The sequence below is a fragment of the Scyliorhinus canicula genome, chromosome 2 (genome assembly GCF_902713615.1).
Source record: "Scyliorhinus canicula chromosome 2, sScyCan1.1, whole genome shotgun sequence".
NCBI classification, from domain to species: domain Eukaryota; kingdom Metazoa; phylum Chordata; class Chondrichthyes; order Carcharhiniformes; family Scyliorhinidae; genus Scyliorhinus; species Scyliorhinus canicula.
In genome coordinates, this window is record NC_052147.1 from 100396263 (window position 1) to 100413539 (window position 17277).

Below are 17277 nucleotides of genomic sequence, written 5' to 3' on the forward strand. Positions count from 1 at the left end.
GGGAACAGCAGACCAAACTTCACGTGCTTCTTGAACAGCACCTCCTTGACATTCTTAAAGGCTGCTCGCCGCCGAGCCAGCTCCTGGCTTAGATCCTGATAAATGCGGAGAACACTGTTGTTCCACGTGCTGCTCCTGGCGCTCTTTGCCCACTGCAGCACCCGCTCCTTGTCCACGAACCTGTGGAACCTAATCACCATCGGGCGGGGGGGTCCGCCCGGCCGCCCCTGCCTTGCCTGCACTCTGTGTGCCCCCTCCAGCTCCAACGGTCGTGGAAAGGCTTCGGCTCCCATCAGCTGCTTCAGCAGGTCTGCTACAAACGCTGCAGCATCAGCTCCCTCCGCCCCCTCCGGGAGGCCGACCATCCTCAGATTGTTCCTGCGGATTCTATTCTCCAGCTCCTCCACTCTGTCCAGCAGTCTTCTCTGCCGCTCTTTCAGGCCGTCCACTTCTACCGCCGCAACCGTTTGCGCATCCGCCTGCTCCTCCACCGCCTCTCCCAGCTCCTTAACTTTAACATCCTGGGCGTCCATCCTCTGGTTCAGCTGATCCACCGCTTTCTGGATTGGGTCCAAGCTGTCCCGCTTCAGCGCTTCAAAACTGGACTTCATTACCTGGAGCATGTTATCCAGCGCCAACTGGATTGCTGAGTCCGGGGTCCGTGTGTCCGCCATCTTAGGTCCCAGGTAATTTTCTTCAGGTCCTTGTCTCTGTCCCTTTTTCTCCTTCTTCTTCTGCCTTCTGGAATCCCGCTGTTCCATATGCCGCAGCCCGCTCCTCAGCGCCTTCGCTGCCGCTTTCCTTTGCCCAGCACCTTAAATTTTTACCCCCTCCTGGGCATCTGAAGTGGGTCCAAGCTGTCCCTCCTCAGCAACTCCAAACTTTTTTTTCCCTTTGTCCTGGAGGAAGGAAGGTCCGTGGGTCCGCCATCTTACCCTTCAGGTCAGCTTCCTCCTTGCCTCCGTCTCTCTCTCTTTCTTCCTCACCTGCTGGCCTCCCACACTTTCATTTTCTGCAGCCCGCCCTCCTCTTCTGTTCCCGGCAGCCTTTCTGCCGCCTCCGTGGTCCCGCTATCGCGGGGAAACAGCTGTTCAGACCCGCCGGAGTGAGAGCCCACCGAATGTGCGGCTCACTCGGACATCGCCGCCACCGGAAGTCTCCACTTTTTAAATCTTAATTAAATAACTTTTTAATTTCAATTAAATAACTATTTAATTTGTTGTAAGATCAAGCAAGATAAATACTCAGGGATAAAGCTAATTAAATAGTACACGGGGATTGGATTTAATCTGACACAAAAACATCTTTCTAAAGTTTAATTTCAAAGGTTTAATTTAAAGGAATAATTCATGGCAGGACAGCTCCAAGGCATGGTCTGCTCCTCTTGATGCATGTGGCAGGCTGGGGACAGTTCCAGTCCCCAGGGCCAGCATGTGTGCAGGAAGATTCCTGGGGCATTGGGATCGGTTCTGGGGGAGGTGGGGTCTGTACAAACTGGACGGGTTACAGCTGGGCAGGACTAGAACTGATGTCCTAGGGTGGCTATTTGCTAGAGCGGTTGGGAAGTGTTTAAACTAATGGGGCAGGGGGATGGGAAACGATGCAGGAAGTCGGAAGGTGGTAAAACAAGGCCAGAAACAAAGGCAGTAAGGGGGAAAGTGCAAGGCAGAGAAGCCACAGTCAAAAATCAAGAAGGGTGACAGTGCAAGGTACAGTGACTGAGGGGAGCTCAGTGAATAGGCCCAGTAATACTAAAAGGAATAAAACGGGAAGTAAAAACATAAATGGAAAGCAACGCGGCAGGTTGTTACATGAAGATATGGGTTCAACAACAAGGAAAATTAGGAGAAACGTAAAGAGGAAAGATAACTTAGGAGAGGTTACTGATCAAGGTGTTAAGATTCAAAACAAAGGGATAAAAGACAACATAAGTGTACTTCACCTGAATGCTCGTAGTATTCAGAATAAGGTAAATGAGTTGATGGCGCAAATCATCGTGAATGACTATGATTTAGTGGCCATTACTGAAACATGGTTAAAGGATGGTCACGACTGGGAGTTAAATATCCAAGGGTATCAAACTATTCTGAAGGACAGAGTGGATGGTAAAGGAGGTGGAGTAACTCTGTTATTTAAGGATGACAAAAGGGCAATAGTAAGGGATGACATCGGTGCTATGGAAGATAAGGTTGAATCCATTTGGGTGGAAATCAGGAATAGTAAGGTGAAAAAGCCACTGATACGAGTAGTCTATAGACTACCAAATAGTAACATTATGGTGGGGCAGGTAATAAACAAAGAAATAACTGATGCATATAGAAATGGTACAGCAGTTATCATGGGGGATTTTAATCTACATGTCAATTGGGCAGCACGGTAGCATTGTGGATAGCACAATGGCTTCACAGCTCCAGGGTCCCAGGTTCGATTCCGGCTTGGGTCACTGTCTGTGCGGAGTCTGCACATCCTCCCCGTGCGTGCGTGGGTTTCCTCCGGGTGCTCCGGTTTCCTCCCACAGTCCAAAGATGTGCAGGTTAGGTGGATTGGCCATGATAAATTGCACTTAGTGTCCAAAATTGCCCTTAGTGTTGGGTGGGGTTACTGGGTTATTGGGATAGGGTGGAGGTGTTGAACTTGGGTAGGGTGCTCTTTCCAAGAGCCGGTGCAGACTCGATGGGCCGAATGGCCTCCTTCTGCACTGTAAATTCTATGATGATTGGTTTAACCAAGTCGGCCAAGGTAGCCTTGAGGAGGAGTTTTAGAATGTATCCACGATAGTTTCCTAGAACAGTATGTAATGGAACCTATGAGGGAACAAGCGGTCCTAGATCTGGTCATGTGTAATGAGACAAGATTGATTAATGATCTCATAGTTAGTGATCCTCTCGGAAGGAGCGATCATAATATGGTTGGATTTAAAATACAGATGGAGGATGAGAAGGTAAAATCAAACACTAGTGTTTTGTGCTTAAACAATGGAGATTACAATGGGATAAGAGAAGAGCTAGCTAATGTAGACTGGGAGCAAAGACTTTATGGTGGAACAGTTGAGGAACAGTGGAGAACCTTGCAAGTGATTTTCCACAGTGCTCAGCAAAGGTTTATATCAACAAAAAGGATGGTAGAAGAGGGAAAATCGAAAGTGGATATCTAAGGAAATAAGGGAGAGTATCAAATTGAAGGAAAAAACATACAAAGTGGCAAAGATTAGTGGGAGATTAGAGGACTGGGAAATCTTTAAGGAGCAACAGAAATCTAGTAAAAAAGCTATAAAGATGAGTAAAATAGATTATGAGAGTAAACTTGCTCAGAATATAAAAACAGATAGTAAAAGTTTCCACAAATATATAAAACAAAAAGAGTGGCTAAGGTAAATATTGGTCCTTTAGAGGATGAGAAGGGAGATTTAATAATGGGAGATGAGGAAATGGCTGAGGAGCTGAACAGGTTTTTTGGGTCGGTCTTCACAGTGGAAGACACAAATAACATGCCAGTGACTGATGGAAATGAGGCTATGACAGGTGAGGACCTTGAGATGATTGTTATCACTAAAGAAGTAGTGATGGGCAAGCTAATGGGGCTAAAGGTAGACAAGTCTCCTGGCCCTGATGGAATGCATCCCAGAGTGCTAAAAGAGATGGCTCGGGAAATTGCAAATGCACTAGTGATAATTTACCAAACTTCACTAGACTCTGGGGTGGTCCCGGCGGATTGGAAATTAGCAAATGTGATACCACTGTTTTAAAAAAGGAGGTAGGCAGAGAGTGGGTAATTATAGGCCAGTTAGCTTAACTTCGGTAGTAGGGAAGATGTTGGAATCTATCATCAAGGAGGAAATAGCGAGGCATCTGGATAGAAATTGTCCCATTGGGCAGACGCAGCAGGGGTTCATAAAGGGCAGGTTGTGCCTAACTAATTTAGTGGAAGTTTTTGAGGGCATTACCAGTGCGGTATATAACGGGGAGCCAATGGATGTGGTATATCTGGATTTCCAGAAAGCTTTTGACAAGGTGCCACACAAAAGATTGCTGCATTAGATAAAGATGCAAGGCATTAAGGGTAAAGTAGTAGCATGGCTAGAGGATTGGTTAATTAATAGAAAGCAAAAAGTGGGATTAATGGGTGTCCCTCAGTGTTCAGTGTTGGGCCCACAATTGTTCACAATTTACATCGATGATTTGGAGTTGGGGACCTAGTACAATGTGTCCAACTATGCAGACGACACTAAGATGAGTGGTAAAGCAAAAAGTGCAGAGGATACCGGAAGTCTGCAGAGGGATTTGAATAGGTTAAGTGAATGGCAGGTGGAATACAATGCTGACAAATGTGAAGTTATCCATTTTGGTAGGAATAATAGCAAAAGGGATTATTATTTAAATGATAAAATATTAAAACATGGGTGTGCTCATGCATGAGCCGCAAAAAGTTGGTTTACAGGTGCAACGGGTGATTAAGAAGGCAAATGGAGTTTTGTCCTTCATTGCTAGAGGGATGGAGTTTAAGACTAGGGTGGTTAAGCTGCAATTGTATAAGGTGTTAGTGAGGCCACACCTGGAGTATTGTGTTCAGTTTTGCTCTCCTTACCTGAGAAAGGATGTACTGGCGCTGGAGGGTGTGCAGAGGAGATTCACTAGGTTAATCCCAGAGCTGAAGGGGTTGGATTACAAGGAGAGGTTGAGTAGACTGGGACTGTACTCATTGGAATTTAGAAGGATGCGGGGGGATCTTATAGAAACATATAAAATTATGAAGGGAATAGATAGGATAGATGCGGGCAGGTTGTTTCCACTGGCGGATGAAAGCAGAACTAGGGGGCATAGCCTCAAAATAAGGGGAAATAGATTTAGGACTGAGTTTAGGGGGAACTTCTTCACCCAAAGGGTTGTGAATCTATGGAATTCCTTGCCCAGTGAAGCAGTTGAGGCTCCGTCATTAAATGTTTTTAAGATAAAGATAGATAGTTTTTTGAAGAATAAAGGGATTAAGGGTTATTGTGTTCGGGCCGGAAAGTGGAGCTGAGTCCAAAAAAGACCAGCCATGATCTCATTGAATGGCGGAGCAGGCTCAAGGGGCCAGATGGCCTACTTCTGCTCCTAGTTCTTATGTTCTTATGTAAGGTCAGTGTGGTGTAAATTTTATGCTCGGATCAGAAGGGTATGTGCTATATGTTAGGTCAGTGTGGTATAGATTTTATGCTCGGATCAGAAGGGTATGTGCTATATGTTAAGGTCAGTGTGGTATGGATTTTATGCTGGGATCAAAATAGAAAAGAAAGTGAAGCCAACACAAACTCCTAGGGGTCAAACTTATGACCACGGGTCTGACCATATTACTGTCACTTCCTCTTTAATCACATAGATTTAGTTTCCGTTAATAATTCTATTACATGATACTTGATCAAACATCTTTTGAAAGTACATACACACATGCACATCAGTCGCTCATCGCTACCCATATCAACCTTCTCTCTCTTACCTCATCAAATAACTCAACCAAATTAGCCAAATACTATTTGCCTGTAACAAACCAATGTGGCTTCAATTTATTAAACTATATACACCAGAGTTACTGCTAAGCATTTATATCAAAAGGGAAAACTACCCAGCTAATAAATATAAAGGAGACAGGTATCCAGTTACAGTTAAATGCCGGTTTATAGATTGGAGTGGGAAATGTGTTGTTTAAACATCTTTGATTGAATGTGAACTATTTAATTCAGTTGGCATGAGTGTAAATCATTAATACAAAGTTTTTGAAGTGCAGTACTAGATAATACTAAGGCTTGGCTCCTCCTTGTAATTTTAAAGGGATAGTTATCAACATGTGAAGTACAAGCAGTCTTTGCTGGTTCAAGTACAAGGGGGGCATTTAATAGCTGAATACTTAAATTCACAGCCAATGTCTCTCAAGGGTTGGGACTGAACAAGAAAGCGAGTGATTGCAGTTCTGGTTGAGAGCTTTCATTTTTTGTTTGCTTGGATTAAATTAAGCAGGTCATATGATTTATCGTTGGTAAAAGAACCCTGACTGTGAAACGTTCACCAGTGGCTGCAGTACCGACTGGTCTCTCCATCCGCACAGAGGAATATCAGGGACACACAGCCTCCCTCTCTCTGTCTCTCTCTCACACACACACACACACACACCACACACACAGCACAGCAGGACAGAAGGGAAGAGGCAAGACTCGGAACCCCAGCTCTGCCAGAGGCAATGGGTTTACTACCGATGCGAGACGGCCCCCACCTCCGCCAACTTTACCTGCTGCTCTTCCTGGGTAAGTCAGCGTGCGCTGCTTGTTCTGCGGGTTTGAATCCAAGTTCCGCCCCGCTCGAGTGGGAGAAATTGGGATTCCGTTGCAGGATGAGTTTCGCATGGGCGTATTGTTAAGGACTTGGTGGTAGGGTGACTGTCCCCGAAATGTGTGACAGTGTCAATGTGTTATGAATTTATATTACGGTCAGTGTGATATTTGTGGCAGGGTTAGATGGCACAGATTATTTGGGAGGTGCAGAATGGTATTGATTTTATGTTAAGATCAGAATGGTATGGGCTATATATTAGAATCAGCGTCTTATGGATATTTTGCTAGGGTCAGAATGGAATGAGCTATATGTTAGAATCAATATGATATAGATTTTATGCTAGGGTCAGAGTGTTATGGCCTATATGTTAGGGATAGGGCATTTGTTACGGGGAAAATTGTATGGATTATGTTAGGAAGAGAATATATTAATTTTATGTTGGGGTCAATGGGCCATGGATTTTATTTTGGGGTCAGCGGGGTAAGGATTTTATGTTGGGGCCAGTGGGGCATGGATTTTATGTTGAGGTCAGGAGGGTATGGATTTTATGTTGAGGTTATTAGGGTATGGATTTTATGTTGGGGAGAGTGAGGTCTGGATTTTATGTTGGGTCAGTGGGGTATGCATTTTATTTTGGGTCAGTGAGGTAGGAATTTTATGTTGGAGACAGTGGAATATGGATGTTATGTTGCGGGACAGTGGAGTATGTAATTTATGTTGGGGACAGTGAGGTATGGATTTTATGTTGCGGTCAATGGGGTATGCATTTTATTTTGGGTCAGTGAGGTATGGATTTTATGTTGGGGTGAGTGAGGTATGGATTTTATGTTGGGGTTAATGCGGTGTTTATTTTAATTTTGGGGTCAATGTGATGGGGAATTTCTTTCAGGGCAGATTTAGTGTGTGCATGGTAGTGAAGGAGTAGTTAGTTTGACAGAATCATGGTGAGTACAGTTAAGTACAGCATGGACTGGCAGCAAGAGGATGTAGCCGGGGCAGTGTGAGAAGATATCTGTGGTAGGGTCCGAGTGGATGTCAGGGCGTGTGTGCTATGGGTAAGGTAGCCGTACACGGGGGAATAAAGTCACTGACAAGCTGGCACAACCGCGGCTGCGGAACAGAGTCGCCGTCACGCTGCTGAGTTTCAGAACCAGGCGCAAAATAAATAATAATAATTGCAGAAACGAAAGCACGAAACTGTGAGCTGAGCCACACACATTTTTAACAGGTGGAGGTTCTTGAGCGTATTGGAATGGGAATGCATCTGAATGCGGAGCGAGGGGGTTTCTCATGCTCGGGACAATTGCCTTTTGATTCAGAACTTCCTCTTCAGAAGCTGTTCATTGTTCGACCAGCAATCATTATCCCTCTCTCGCCCTTGTTCTCCTTCTCCTTACTCTCTGTGTTTGGCTCCCCCGCAGCCCGTCTCTCTCACTGCCGCGTTGAGTCACAGAAGATCAACAACCCTCGGGTTCTGTGTTGAAATGCCTCAGCTTTCCCCTGGACAACCTCTCCACCATTGCTGAAGGAAATGTTGACATCGGTTGCGCGTGGAGGGAGTGGATGACGGGGTCAGACATAGCGCGATCACCCTCATGGTGGAAGAGCCCAGACCACATGGCGGGAAACAGAATGATGCACGCCTGCTGTGAGCCATCAGAAGGAAACTCAGAGTTAAAAGATTGGGGAAGGGAGGGGGGATATGGAATAAAGCGACTTTTAAAAAAAAGCAGGAATGCTGTTCCCTTTTTACCTTAAAAGTTCTGATTCCAGCTTTCAAAGTTTGTTTACCAGAAATGTTGCTATGGAGAAAGGGATTTGCGACTGAAGGCACTTCAAGATCACTTAGTCTCAACAATTTTCTGGCAAAGCTTTATTCACTTTCCCCCATATTTCTAAAAATAAAATCTGTAAATTGCAGGGATAACGTATGATTGCGTCCTCTACCAATCATATCGATTAGAATAACTTGCATTTACCTGGCACCTCTGGTGCAGTAACATGTCCCTCGGTGCTTCACAAGAACATAAGCAGACACAGTTTGGCATCCAACCACTTGACTGGTTGTTTGGGCAGGTGATCAAAAGGGGAGATGAATTCTAAGCAGCTTCTTGAACGAAGAAAGTGAAGTGAAAAGGGGAAGGCGTTTGGGGGTTGGGGGGTGGGGGTGGGGTGGATTTAGAGCTTGTGGCCACATGGTCACCAATGCTTAGAAGAAGGGATTGGTAGATCGGCATCATCCTGGTGGCCAGTTTATTTCCAGACGGTGTCCAATCATTAATTACAAACGCTAATGAAATAAGCACAGAAAACATAAAAATACAAAGTTGAAGGATTATTCTTTCCTTTAACTGCTTCATTCTCAGCTCCCAACTAAGAAGTGGCATGGTGGCACAGTGGTTAGCAATGCTACTTCACAGTACCAGGAACCCGGGTTCGATTCTGGCCTTGGGCTCCTGTCTTTGCACGTTCTTCCCACGCTGCGTGCGTTTCCTCCTGGAATGCTCCAGTTTCTTCCACAGATGTGCAGGTTAGGTGGATTGACCATGTTATATTGTCCCTTAGTGTCCAAAAATTAGTTGGTGTTATGAGGAAAGTGTGGGGGCATAGGGCTCGGTAGGATGCTCTTTCGCAGGGTTGGTGCAGACCCAATGGGCTGAATGGCTTCCTTATGCATTGTAAGGATTCAATGATTCTAAGGAGCAGTAATCATAGGAAGCATTTTCAATTACGTCTGTCTGTCTCAGTAGACAATGGACTATGCCCAGGGTGTGCGTCTGTGTTGAACATCATGTGGTGTGGCTGTACAGACCAATTTCTGAGTGGCAGTCCCCTCCACAGCTGACGCAGATGAATCACGTTGGTCTGAGGTTGCTGATGTTTTCTTTCCTTCTCGCGGGCTCCCTTTCCTGCCATCTGGGTAAGGGAGTATAAGTCAGGAACATTTCTTTAAGCCCAGTTCTTCAACTCATGTTCCATGCTTGGATTATAGAATTGCTGTGTATTTAGTTTGTATTTCCTTGTTTACATTTCAGACTTCCGGTATTTCCATGTTTGCTTTTTTTGTATTTCTTGCATGTTTTTATAAAAAGAAACTTGGTCAGACAGTCATGGCACAGTTGGCAACTCTTCATCTCTGAGTAAGATTGTTTGTTCATGTCCCACTCCACAGAACTGAGCGCACATTGTAGGTTAATACATCAGTAAACTACAGTTAAAAGTGTCCTCTTTCGGACGAGATATTACACTGCTCCCCCAGCAACCTTCTCTGGTGAGTGTAAAAGAAGACATGATTTTGGAAAAAAAAACAAGAATGATCTCCCAGGTGTCCTGAGCAATATTTATCACTCCCTCTCTCTCTTTGGAAGAGAGAATTGGGGATCATGGACTTGCATAGTCCTTGGTTATGCATGGCACGGTACTGCAGTGCTGCAGTGCATCTGCTGTTGCCTTCTGCAGGTTCTGGCTGACCAGGCGAACTTCCTCCTTTTAGGGGCAGCATGGTGCCACAGTGGTTAGCACAGCTGTCTGACAGCACCAAGGACCCAGGTTCAATTGCAGCATTGGGTGACTGTGTGGAGTTTGCACATTTTCACCGCGTCTGCGTGGATTTCCTCCGAGTGCTCCAGTTTCCTTCCACAGTCCAAAGATGTGCAGGTTATGTGGATTAGCTGTGTTAATTTGCCCCTTAGTGTCCAAAAGGTTAGGTGGGTTATGGGATAAGGCAGGGGAGCGGGCCTAGGTATGGTGCTCTTTTGGAAGGTCGGTGAAAACTAACCCTAACCCTAATGGGCCAAATGGCCTCCTTCTGCACCTTAGGGATTCTATTGATTTGCTTGGCTTCTTTGGGTATATGGAAAGGGCTTGCAGATTGATAATCACCCTTTTTGGCTGCATTATGAATGCACCTTCCAGGGCCATCAAGTCCCAGAGTCGGACACAAACCTCAGGTGTAGGGACACTACCACTGCGTCACAAGACACCCACACTATACCTCAACCAAAATTGCTAATTATCTGGTCATTTACTTCATTGGCCTTTGTGTGAATTTGCTGTGTACAAGTTGACTGCTGAGTTGTCTGATTTTATTGAGTCGCCCCAATCACACCAGTGACTACTGGTTCAAAACACTTGGTTATAAGGTGCAATGGAAAACTGTGAAAGACTACATAAATGCGAGTCTTTGTTTTTACTTTATTATTTTGCAGCTTTGAATAACTATACATACTACTTCAAGGAAAGTCAATGTTAACAGGATTCAAACTGGTTGGTGAAGTAGAAACCAAGATACAGAATTTTAGTTCATTGCGAGATTTATTGACTTGTTCCGTCTCCTGGCTCTCCTCACTCACTGCCCGTTTCCCAGCTGTCCACTAGATCTAAGCCCTCAAAGACAATGAATACCTATCACCTGTTTCTTTCAACCTTAACAATGTAATTGAGATTAACAAATCTTAAAAATAAAACTAATAAGATATTGACAGCCAAGTGAAATTTAAGATGACATAGGAGGCACAAACGAGGAAGCAACATTAAAGCAGCAACAAACATAATCAAGTCTTTGGCATCAAGGTAATACATCCCAGAATTTACCCCGGAGAGGTATTTCAAGGCAACCATAGAAACGTGGAAACAGAGAAAATAGAAGCAGGAGGAGGCCATTTGACCCTTCGAGTCGGCTCTGCCATTCATTATGAACATGGCTGATCATAAAGTTCAATACTCTGATCCCACGTTCCACCCATATCCCTTGATCCTTTTGGCCCCAACGGCTATGCCTAATTCCTTCTTGAAATTACACAATGCTTTGGCCTCAACTACTTTCTGGGTGATGAGATTTGTCCTCACCTCAGTCCCAAAGGTTTTATCCCTTCTGCTCAAATTATGACCCCTAGTTCTGGACTCTCCCACCATCGGGAGCATTCTTTCTGAATCTACCCTGTTTAATCCTGCTAGAATTTTGGGGGTTTCAACGAGATTTCCTCTCACTCTTCTAAACCCCAATGAATATAATCCGAATCAATTTAGTCTCTCCTCATATGACAGGAATAAGCCTGGTAAATCTCTGCCTCCACAGCAAGAACATCCTTCCTCAGATAAGGACACTCAAACTGCACACAATACTACAGGTGCGGCCTCACGAATGCCCTATACAATTGCAGTAAAACATCTCTATTCCTATTCTCAAATCCTTTTGCTATGAAGGCCAACATAACATTCGCCTCTTTACTGACTGCTGTACCTGCATACTTACTTTCAGTGACTGATGCACAAGGACACCAATGTCTTGCTGAGTGTCCATCTATTCCAATTTACACCCATTCAAAAAATAATCTGTCTTCCTATTTTTACTACTGAGCGGATAACCTCACATTTATCCACATTATACCGCATCTGCCATGCATGTGCCCACTTACTCAGCCTGTCCAAATCCTGCTGAAGCATCTCTGCATCCTCCTCACACCTCACCCTCCCACCCAACTTTGTATCATCTCTAAATTTAGAGTTCCCTCGTCCTTGATAATGGAATCCAGCAACTTCCCTACTACCAACGTTAGGCTCACTGGTCTATAGTTCCCTGTTTTCTCTCTACCTCCCTTTTTGAATAGTGGGGTTATATTCACTACCCTCCAATCTGTAGGAACCATTCCAGAGTCAAAAGAATTTTGGAAAATGACCACCAATGAATCTACTATTTCTAGGGCCACTTCCTTAAGTACTCTGGGATGAAATTATGGGGCCCTGGAGATTTGTCTACCTTCCATCCAATTAATTTCCCCCAAACCATTTCTTTACTATGACTAATTTCCTTCAGCTCCACAGCAGAGGACAAGTGTACTGCTTTAAGTGAGAACCATTTAAAATGTAGCAGGGCCCTGTAGATTCAAGCAAGTTAAGAAGTTAATTAACAACATGCCAGTCTCTCTTGTATGCAGCCTCTATCGCCGTAGGAATATGAGTAGGCTATTTCGTAGAATTGCTACAGTACAGAAGGAGGCCATTTGGTCCATTGTGTCTGTCCTAACCATCCAAAAGAGCACCATACCTAGGCCCAATCCCCTACGCTGTCCCCTTAACCCAACCTAATCTGCACTTCCTTGGACTGTGGGAAGAAACCGGAGCACCTGGAGAAAACCCACGCAGACACAGGGAGAACGTACAAACTCCAAACAGTCACCGAAGGCCAAAATTGACGCAGAATCTCTGGTGCTATGACGCAGCATTGCTAATCACTATGCCACCATGCCGCCCTTTGATCAGTAAGGTCATGCTTAATCCATATCTGAACTCCATTTCACTGACTTTGTTCCGTAACCCTTCCATCACCTTACAAAAATATATCAATCTCAGTTTTGAAATTTTCTGTTGATCGACATCCTCAACAGCTTCTTGTGAAAGAGAGCCAGATTTCCACAAGACTTCACATAAGGAGATGCTTCCTGATATCATCCCTAAAAGGGCAGGATTTTATTTTGAGGTTATGGCCCCTTTTCTGTACTCCTCGCTCAGAGGTACTGGAAAAGCTCAGCAGGTCTGGCAGTACCTGTGGAGAAAGAAAAAACAGGAAGTCCTGAAGAAGTAATTTGACTCAAAACGTTAGCTTTGTGAACTCTGGGTTTTCCAGCATTTTCTGTTTATATCTCAAGTGTTCAGCATCTGAGTATCTTGCTTTGGAATGACCATGCTAAATTGCCCCGTAGTGTCCAAAAGGATAGATGGGGTTACAGGGATAGGGCTTAGGCATGGACCTAGGTAGCGTGCTCCTTCGGAGGATTGGTGCAAACCCGATGGGCTGAATGGCCCCCTTCTGCACTGTAGGGATTCTATGATTCTAGGCCATTTGGCTGCTCAAGCCTGCTCTGCCATTTAACTAGTTCATGTCTGATCTTCTACTCAACCCCATCTCCTCGCATTATCCCCTTCTCTCTTGACGCCTTTAGTATCTAGAAATTTATTGACCTTTGTTTCGAACGTGCTCAGTGACTGAGCATCCACAGCCCTTGGGGTAGAGAATACCAAACATTTACCACTCTCTGGCTCAATAAATTCCTCCTCATCTCAGTCCTAAATGGTCTATCTCCTATCTTGAGATTGTTCCGCTTGATTCTAGACTCCCCCAATCAAGGGAAACATCCTTCCTGCATTTATCCAGTCGAGCCCAGTAAGAATTTTGCACAATTCAATTCGATCACCTCTCATTCTACTGAACTGTAAAGAAAACAGATCCAATCTCCTCAATCTTGTAGAGGACAATCCTACCATCCCTGCGTTTAGCCTGGTGAACCTTTGTTGGCCAGTGTATTCTTTCCTTAGGTAAGGAGTTTCTCTTATCTACCTTAGCAAATCTTTAATCATGAACATCTCAATTAGGAAATCCCGTAAATTTCTATATTCAAATAATGTTTTTTCAGATACCTTTAAAATTAAAGATGTCTTTTCTATAAATGATTTGTTGATGGGCACTGCTTCCCCACCCCATTTTAACATAACTAATTGCCTTTAGGGATTGATAGTCTTATCGGTAAGCTGCTTGCATTAGAAAGAGATATTGCACACCTGGTTAAGGGATTGACGTATTTTAATTCATTTAAGATAGAATTATAGAGTTGTCGAGTGTTACAGCACAGAACGAGGGCATTTTGCCCATTGTGCCTGTGCTAGCTCTTTGAAGGACATAGTTGGGCATCCCCATGTTTCGTCTGTATTTCTGTAAGTTCCCCAAGTACCTGTCCAGGTCCGTTTTAAAATTATTTATCAATTATTAATGAAGAAATGTCCTCATCTTCCCACCAAATCTTTTGTCAATGATTTTAAATCGATGACATTTGGTTATTAACCCAACACCTGAAATACTCTCTACCCCCTTAACGTTCCAATATGCACAACCCAACACCCAAAAGTGAAACATTCCTGATATGGGGGAAAAAATACTCAGCAAAATAAAACCATAACCAACAGACAATATAATTTTACTTTCTTACTGTAACTGTAAACTCTTATGTCACAGAAGGCAGCCAATCTGCTATCTCTCTGAGAAAGCTCCCAGTAAGTCCCACTCTGCCTTGCTCTTTCTCCAAAGCACAATGGGGATGTAGATGATTTAAGTACAATATACAGTCATATATAATGCTTAATCTGTTTACTTAACACGAGTAACCATAATTATTATGGCATCTCATTGTGGGTAGCATTTTGAGAAGTGTCAAAGTGATAAGGCTTGTAAGAAATTTGCATACAGTATTACCAAAATATTTTGTTTATGTAGCAAAAGATACAGAAAAGATGAAAGGGAGTGAGTGCTGGCCCCCTTTTTTTTCTGTGTTGTGCAAATTCCACAACGCGTCTTTTGTTGCAACATGTCATGGCATCAAATAGGACCATTGCATGCGGCATCATAGACAGTTCTAGCTGCAAACCAAGGGTTAAGTAATGATTTTCACAGCACTGGAGATCTTTAATGAGTTGTGTGGAATTACACAAAGTACACAACACAGAAACAGGCCATCCACTCAAAAAAGACCATGTTGGTATTCATGCTCTTCCACACAAGCTTCCTCACAACCAACTTCATGTCACCTTATCTGCTATCGTTCCATTCCATTATCTTTCATGCATTTATCTAGCTTCACTTTAAAGACAGTCCTGTTAATTACCTCAAATACTCCATGCAATAGCAAGTTTTATGTTCTCACCACCCTCAGAGTGACCTGTGTAACAATTCTTTCATACTCATCCAGAAACACATAGGCCTGAATTTTCAGAATGGCATGCACTCAGTGCTCACCACCACAGGCCCACTGTCAATTTACGCTAAATTGAGCTTTGATTGGCAGCAGGCAGGACTTCTGTCTGAAAGCTCTCTCGCCTCTCCATGCAAACCACTTTAGTGGGTAGAAGAAGTATGGCAGTGCCGTGCTTGCTTAAGTCCCAGGATCATGCTTCAGATAAGTGCCAAGGGTCCCGGGAGTGGGAGCATAGGGCTGCCCTGGGCGGTTGGTTGGTTGGTTAGTGGTGGTGGTGGTGGTGCGGGGGGCGGGGGGGGGGGACTCGCGGGGGACTCGCGGAGTCAGGTGATAGCCAGGGGCAGGAAGGGGGGGGGGGCTACTGGAGAGCTGGAACTTCCAGGTCCTTGAGGAGAGAGCACCCCAAACCTGGAGGGACCTTCAGAATGAGGTGATTGCAACCATCTGCCCCCACTGCAACCCCCGCGCCTTCCCACTCGAAATCGAGTGTAAAGACATTTTCTATTTGCCACCTTGCTCCAACTGCAACCCGCCATCCTAAAAATTGAGGTTGGTTGAGAAAAGTCCCTTAATTTTTAATAATAATCTTTATTGTCACAAGTAGGCTTACATTGCAATGAAGTTACTGTGAAAAGTCCCTTGTCGCCACATTCCATCGCCAGTTCGGGTACCAGAGGGAGAATTCAGAATGTCCAAATTACCCAACAGCACATCTCTCGGGACTGGTGGGAGGAAATGGGAGCACCCTGAGAAATTCTACGGGGAACGTGCAGACTCCGCACAGACAGTGACCTAGCCAGGAATCAAACCTGGCACTTAAGGGCTTCAATAAAGGCATGGGCAGGACTTCTCATCTGAGGCTCTGCTCGCCCCACCGTGAAAGTGCACCTGGGTCGGGGCGGGAGGGAACCCCATCCATGCAATGTTACACTACCCCAACCCCCACCTCAGATCCCACTGGGGTGGGGGTGCGGGAGGAGGATTAAACTCTGGCCTTTGTCACTTTCTTGTGTGGATATTGCATTTAGGGTAAAGTGCAGAGAGACTCCACAACTGGAATTGAAATAAAAAATGGTGTTTCCTTCTGCCCTGATGTCTGTAATCAAAAAGGGCAGGAATGCTCAGGTTTGACCCTGGACTTTAGCTGTCGGACATCAGGGGAACCATAATTGTACCGTGTCCACGAAAGAGAGAGAGAGAGACAGGTGGAAAGATTTTATAACCACTAAAGGCAAGAGTGCAAGTGTGTTTGCATGTGCAGAGACGTTCTTGCCCTTGTGCATGAGCATATACACATAGGCACATGTATCTTGTCCATATCCTAACTTGTACCAAGTCCTGTTCACCCATTACCCCCCCCCCCCCCCCCCCCCATCTCTGACTGACCAATATTGGATCCAATGCCTTGATTTTAAAATTCTCATTCTTGTTTTCAAATCCTTCCATGGCTTCACCCCTCCTTGTCCCTTCCTAATCTCACGATCAATGCTGTGGCAACTAGTCTTGTACATGTCCTCATTGGGAATTTTAGGTGGCCAATAAATATTGCAGATCTTCTGTAGGTAACTGTAATGAAATGCATTGGCCTTGCCCATGTCTGTCTTCACTACCCTCCAACATTCATTACTGTTGTAGAGAGTGAATTTGGTCTTTGTTTGGGGTTCCAGGTAGTCCAAAGTCTGCTAGGTTTACCACATTAAAGGGGCAACATAAATGTGAGTTAATATATGTGTGCACATGTACATCTGTACACCTATATACATGTGGATATGCAGGCCATGTGCACGTGCACATCCATATGCATCTACTGGCCAAGATAACACAGCATTGGTCTTGGATGTGATGTTCCAATAGTTGAATAACCTACCTATAGACATTTATTGCTGGACATGAAAACATTGGTGTACTGGCATAGGATTACCCGTTGTGTGACTCACTGACAGACATACCCTTACAGCTTCCCAAAACATATGAAAAATATTAATTTGTTCATATAAACATGGAACAGGTTTGAGATCAAAGGTAATTTGACTTTTCATGTTGAACAGAATGTAAAGAATATATCAAACAACGGAAGGAAACTTAAACCTTGCAATTTTGTATCTTGTAACTTAACAAATCTGATTTAACTATTATGTGGCTGCTGGAATTTAAATACAAGCTCAAGAAAGATGGTTCATAGAGCCTAAAAGCTGGACTGCAGACTTGCCTCAGGAAATAACCATCTT

At 44.4% G+C, this 17277-nt stretch overlaps 1 protein-coding gene across 1 annotated transcript in view; it reads left to right on the plus strand.

The window, feature by feature from the left end:
* The first annotated feature begins 5865 nt into the window (after nucleotides 1-5865).
* Nucleotides 5866-17277, plus strand: part of ltk (leukocyte receptor tyrosine kinase) — a 261905-nt gene continuing 250493 nt past the window's right edge. The window contains exon 1 of the mRNA XM_038784003.1: nucleotides 5866-6277. Within this exon, the coding sequence (XP_038639931.1) occupies nucleotides 6214-6277 (64 nt within the window). The 5' untranslated portion in view covers nucleotides 5866-6213. The remainder of the gene's footprint in view (nucleotides 6278-17277) is intronic.